This window comes from Octodon degus, unplaced genomic scaffold, assembly GCF_000260255.1.
Source record: "Octodon degus isolate 3935 unplaced genomic scaffold, OctDeg1.0 scaffold00054, whole genome shotgun sequence".
In the NCBI taxonomy this organism is placed as follows: domain Eukaryota; kingdom Metazoa; phylum Chordata; class Mammalia; order Rodentia; family Octodontidae; genus Octodon; species Octodon degus.
This window is the reverse complement of record NW_004524630.1, coordinates 422,373-428,713: the sequence shown is the minus strand read 5'-3', so window position 1 is coordinate 428,713 and position 6,341 is coordinate 422,373. Positions and strand designations below refer to the sequence as shown.

The following is a 6,341-nucleotide window of genomic DNA, read 5'->3' as shown; positions in this document are numbered from 1 at the left end:
CTCTCTTCTCTGTCTCTGTGCCTGTCTGTCTGTCAGTCTGTCTGTCTGTCTGACTCTCTCTCTCTCTCTCTCTCTCTCTCTCTCTCTCTCTCTCTCTCTCTCGCTCTTAAAAGCTCTACACTTCTTAATACCAGCACCTTGGGGACAGTCACATGAATCTTGTGAAAATAAACCACATCTAAACCATAGCACGAGGGGCCGGGGAGATGTTTCAGTAGAATAAGTGCTTGCCTGGCAAGTGCAAGGGCCTGAGTTCAATCCCTGGTTCCACAAAAAAACATAGCACACACATCTCCACATTCAACCCATCTTCCAAGCAATGGACGGAGTAAACATTCTAAATACAACTCCAATCGCGTAGTCTTTTTCAGTGGTTTCAGCACATTCTCCCTAGTTGTTCAGCTCCATCTGAAGCACTCCTTCTCTTACCCTGGTGTTTATGATGACCTCTCAGCTCCTGAAGTGCACTAACAATTAACTCTACTGCTTTTGCATTTGTTGTTCCCTGCCTATTTTCCCCTTTATTATTTGGCTGATTCCTACTCTTCAGCCTAAAAGTCATATCTTTAAGGAAGCATTCTTTGAACTCCTAAACTACTTTTGATCCTTCATAATATTTTTTCTTAGTTTCCTGAGCTTTTTCCTCAAATATCCATTTCAACTTTGTGTGTGTAATTATTTTAAATTTTTATATTTTTACTTGTAGAATAGTATTAGTTTTAGGTTTGCATAAAATGATCTATAACTAGAGTTCCTTTATGTACCCTCTATCCCACATAGTTTATTATAAACATATTAATGTGGTATGTTTGTAATAATTGAACCAGCATTAACATAATTGTAGTAACTAAACCCATATTTTAGAGTCCATCCTTGGTGTTGTACTATGTGTTCATCTCTGTCAAAAACCAAGTATTCTAGAAATCAGTTTAACAAGATGGACAAGATCTTTGCAACGTTAGTGCTCTCTGAAGGAACAGAACTAGTAAAATATAAACACATACATCTTTTCCAGGCAACAGATATGTCCTAGCAATAGAATATATGGACCCTACCAAAAGAATATATATTCAATACATTCAATAGAATAAACATATATTTTATCAGTAGAATATATGTTCAACAGGATAAACATATCAATAGAGTAAACTTATTCTACCAATGGAAATATTATAATATATATGTGTATATGCATATTAGCAGGTTGATTACAGGATAGGATATAGGGTAGCCCACCAATACCTTCTTCAAACTGAAGAGCCAGAGGGTCCAGAAGCGGCTCAGTGTGCTTGGAAAAGCTGAAGAAACTGGATTCCGCCGTCCACAGGTGATGGCAGCAGAGAAGACAGATCTGCTCAGGCAAAGTTGCGCCGTAAGTGCACGCTGACTTCCTCCTCCACTTCATCCCACCCAGACTGTGAGCTATTGGATGGAGCCACCCACAGTGAGGGCAGGTCTTCCCCCCTCAGCTTGCTGGCAGACCTGCCCGTCACCTCTGGAGACATCCTCACACACAGCAGGTGTCTCACTAATCTCCATGCAAATTTACAACTAAGATGAACCATCACAGTCAATAAAAACCTGCCCTTACTTGCAGCTGCATCTGGGGTGTTCATGTTATCCACATTGGCTGCAAATTTGGGGGTTCTCACAACCCCTCTCCAGATTCAATAATTAGCTGGAATGACTCAGAACTTATTGAAAGCACTCTACTTATGATTACAGGTTTATAGTACAGGATACAAATGACCAGATGAAGAAGTACATTGAGTGCTTTCTAAAAAGGATCATCAGAGCAAGAACTTTTGCCTCTGTGGAATTAGCATACCTCCCCCGTGAGCCTTGGGATTCAGAATTTTTTTCATCTGGAGTTTCATGCGGGTATGTGGGCATGGTTCATCAAGTCATTGGCCAAGTGCATAAACTCTTACTTCAGTTTCCATTTCCTGGAATTGGGGTGTGAGCCAAAAGTTGCAGCCCTGATCACATGCTTGGTGTTACTGAGGGCCAGCCTCCCTCTTGAAACTTCTTGACCATGCTTCACTCAAGAAACTCCTTACATTTTTTGAAACATCAAACATTTTTCAAACTTCAAGCATTTCTGTTTAGATCAAACACTGAATATACAACAAACACCAAATATATTTACTACCCTATGATTTTTGACCAATGCATGATGTCACACACCTGCCTTTATAGCTAAAAAGACCCAGTGTTTCACCTGCTTAGTCTTCTTGTTTAACTCTATAATTTTTGCCTTTTTCAGAATGTTTTATTGTTGGAATCACACAATATGTAGCTATTTACACTACTGTCTGTCATTTAGCAAAATCCTTGAGGAGGCCCTCACATCTTGTGGTTGGATAGCTCATTTTTAGTTGCTGAATAACACTCCATGTAAGTTAGATAGCAAACAGGCAACCAGAGAGCAATTGGGCCCTTGAGGCAGTCAGTGCAAAAGATGACACATGCAAAATTGTGGCTGCGGACAAATTTGAAGCACCCCTGTGTGCAGGCTTCCTTAGAGAAGTAGCAGCTTGAGATTGTACTGTAACTAACCCTATCTGTGAGCCTATAATAGTGCATCCAACACATGGTGGGCAACCAAAGCATACTGGCCCATACTCCCATCCCTTTCCAGAAATGTCTTGGTTCTTTCTACATTAAAAGTTATAGACAAGCTCTTCCCATAGACCCTTGCTATGTGCCTTGCTTCCCTGTTGGACCAGTATTAGCTAAGCACTGTACCTGTAAGCCGACAGGGTAATTGTAGTTTAACCTGTAGTTAGCCAGGCTGTGATTTTGCTGTAATAAAATGCCCTTGACAAAGGCCCTGGACAGTCACTCACTTGGGACCCCTCCGGGAAATCCAAGAACTATCCTTCTCAATATTATTTTCAGTAAAATACTTCTAACTTCCTCCTTTGGCTTGTGACTCCATTCCTTGGTGTTGTAAGAGTGCCAGCTTAGTACCTATGGCAATATCTGGATGTACCGCAGCTTATTGATTTACCTACTGAAGGGCATCCTGGTTATTTCCTATCTTGGGCAGTTATGAGTAAACTGTGTCAGTGTTCATATTCAGTTTTAGTTTGGACATAACCAACACATTTGAACATGATTAATAATTCACATGGAAAGATTGTATTTATCTTTGTAAGAAACTTCCAAACCATCTTCAGAGAGACTGTACTAGTTTGCATTCCCACCAGTAAGGAGTGAAAGATCTCCTTGCCCCACACCCTGGTAGACATCTGGTGTTGCCAGTGTTTGGCTTTAGCTGTTGTATCAGGCGTATAGTGTGCTATCTCATTTTAATCTGCAGTTCCCTAATGTTATATAATACTGAACTTTTCATATATGTATTTTCTGTTTAGCTTTTCTCTGGTGAGATGTCTGTTTACATCTTTTGCCCAGTTTTTAATTGTCTTACTTCTAATTGTTGTGGATTCTAATTGTTGTTTGGGATTGTGTTACGTGAATATTTTGAATACAGATTGCCCAATAGATTTTTTTTTCAATTATTTTCTCTTGGTCTGTAACCTGTCTTCTCTTGACATTGTTTTTCAGAGAGAAAACAGTTTTCATTCTAAAAAAATCCAGCTTGTCAGTTTTTTTCTTCTACGAGTTGCTTCTCATGTTGTATGTAAAAACTTGTGGAAGGGCCGGCCAGATAGCTCAGTGGATTAAAGCACCTGCTTAGGCAGAGCACAGCAGCTGGGGTTCGATCCCCGACATGCCCTGCCAGCCCTGCCCCCGGGGTGCGCTGAGATGTTGATTGAGACTGGTGTGGTAGTGCCCACCTGTAATCCCAGCACTTGGGAGGCTGAACATAGGAGGAGCACTGTGGGTCTGCTGTACATAGTGAGACCCTTTAGAGCCTAAATACTAAATAAATAAAAATAAAAAAGTAAAAACTTGTGGCTAAACCCAGTCACTAAGACTTTCCTCTATTATCTTCTAATTTTTTTTATAGTCTTGCAATTTAAATTTAGACTTATCCTTTTCAAGACAAACTTTATAAGAGATGTAAGATCTATGTCTGGATTCATTTTTTACATGCAGAAGTTCAGTTGTTCTAAAACACTTGTTTGTTTGTTCTTAGAACACATTTTTAAAGAAGGCTTTTCTTTTTTTCACTTTCACGATGCTGGGAGTAGACCCAGGCAGTCATGTGTGCTAAGCACATACTCCACCCAAGCTACATCCCAGCAGAGGCCTTTTTCTCCTTCCACAGTCTTCTCTTTCAAAGATATTTTCAATGTACTTTTGTATTTGTTTTTGTTGTTCCTATTGTTTTCCATTGATGTATTGGTTTATTTTTGCCTAAACAATCTCTCATGATTACTATAGTTTTTGGTTTTTTTCAGTCTTGGGGATTGAGCTGTGGGCCTTTACACTGAGCAATCTCTTCTTTCCTCTTTCTTTTTGAGATAGGATCTTGCTAAATTGCTGTTGTTCAGCTGGGCTTCAATTTGTGCTCCTTCTGTTTCAGATTCCCAGAGTGCTGGGGCTGCAGCATTTGCCACAGTGCCTAGCTGGATGACAGAGTTTTATAGCAAATTCTGAAGAGGCTTGTGTCCTTGTCCCCAAAGTTCAAGCCTATTACATAGTACGTATGACGGTATGTGGAAAGGGGGTCCTTGGAAGATAAATGAATCATGAGTGTGGAGGCTTCATAGAAGGGTTAAAGCCCTTTTAAGAAGAGCCAGGCAACCCAGGCTTGCTAGCATACACCTGCCATCCAGCACTAGAGAGGCTGGGGCAGGACACTCACCGAGAGTTTGGATCAGGTGAGCTACATAGATCAAAATCAGCCAGAATCCCAGAGCGAGAGCCGGTCTCCAGTTGGGGTTCGGGGAGAACAGACAGTAGAAAGCACTCTCTCTCTTCCCTATTTCCTTCTCCCTCTCTCTCACTACCTGCCACAAGAATAGTCAATGGCAAAATGACCACTACAAATGAGGAAGTGGGCCCTCAACAGGCCTCAGCTCTTCGGGCGAGATCTTGAGATTCCTAGCTGGTAGAGCTGTGAGAGCTAAAGATGGTACTTAGGCCACCCGTTCCTTGGTAACTTCTTACAGTGGGCAAACTAAAACCATTAGTCAGACATCGTATTTTCTCTTTAGTACACTATCACCTTGGCTCTTGGGCCTTTTGCTTTTTCATAATCTTTAAAGTCAGTTTGTTAATACAAATGACTTACTGCAATTTTTAGAGTGGGCTAAATCTATAGATCAACGGGAATAACTACTATTGTAATATTGAAGCTTCATATCCATGAACAATGAATAACTTTTAAATTGTGTAGATCTTAGATTTTTCTCCAGAATTTTGTAGTTTTCCTTACATAGATATTATACACATTTTATTAGATTTGCATCGATTTCATTTTATTTTGGTGCTAATATAACGAGTATTGCTTTTAATTTCAAATTCCAACTGCTCATTTCTGATACATACAGAAAACAACTGACTTTTATATACTAGGTTTGTACCTGCAATCTTCTTATAATTTTTTTTAATCCGTTTTATTTTTTTGTCAGTTCTTGGGGATTTCCTGTACACACAGTCCTATCAGTGAAAAAATGTTTTATTTTTTCCTTTTCTGTCTATTCGGTAATTGTTTTTAAATACCTATTTGTCACATAATCCATAAACTCTTTGAGGGCAATTTTCATCATGTCTTTTATGCTCAGATTTTTGCTAGTTTTACTAAAAGTGTGCTACTAAGTAATTTTGCTAGAGATAAATTACCTAGTATGTTAATGCCATTTCATCAAGGACTCCACGGTATTCCAAGACAGCTGAAAACAGGTAATATTCAGGTTCTTTACAATAGGATGTTGTTGCTAAGACAATGCGCACAGCGTTGTTACAACGGGGTCTCGGTGTCGGCACACGGCTGTCTTCACGCTCCATCACACACAGCGCCCTACAGCAGGAGGCATTAGCGCAGGTGACCAAGAACAGTAAGACAAGAACTGGAAGACACACGGCAGGGGGTCGAGCGGGGCGGCTGGCAGGTCCCGGGGACTCGCGCGGCAGGGAGGCAAGCGGCGGCGGCGAGCGCTAGGCAGGAAATCTCCAGCGAGCGGCGGGCACTTCGACCTCGCCGCGTCGGAGGCGACCGGAGCTAAGCACCCAAGTGGGAACACTGCCGCGCGCTGCGCCCGGGGCGCCCCGAGGCAGAGGAGAGGGCAGCCGCGGACTACCTGGCCCCGGCCCCGCCCCGCTCGGGCCGCCCCGCCGCCCCTTCCCGTCGCCTTGAGGACCGGGTCAGCTGACCCGTGCGCCCCCTCCCGTCGCCATGGGGACCGGTCAGCTGACCCGCGCGCCTG

The 6,341-nt window shown here is 42.0% G+C and overlaps 2 protein-coding genes across 2 annotated transcripts in view; one reads left to right on the top strand and one right to left on the bottom strand.

The window, feature by feature from the left end:
* LOC101569463 (cholesterol 7-alpha-monooxygenase) overlaps positions 1-1,420 on the bottom strand; it is a 38,614-nt gene extending 37,194 nt beyond the window's left edge. Inside the window, exon 1 of the mRNA XM_023717686.1 lies at positions 1,243-1,420. Coding sequence (XP_023573454.1) covers positions 1,243-1,405 — 163 coding nt within the window. The 5' untranslated portion in view covers positions 1,406-1,420. The remainder of the gene's footprint in view (positions 1-1,242) is intronic.
* Positions 1,421-1,753: 333 nt separating this feature from the next.
* Positions 1,754-6,341, top strand: part of Sdcbp (syndecan binding protein) — a gene marked incomplete at its 3' end in the record, with an annotated part of 38,182 nt that continues 33,594 nt past the window's right edge. The window contains exon 1 of the mRNA XM_023717685.1: positions 1,754-1,881. Coding sequence (XP_023573453.1) covers positions 1,754-1,881 — 128 coding nt within the window. The remainder of the gene's footprint in view (positions 1,882-6,341) is intronic.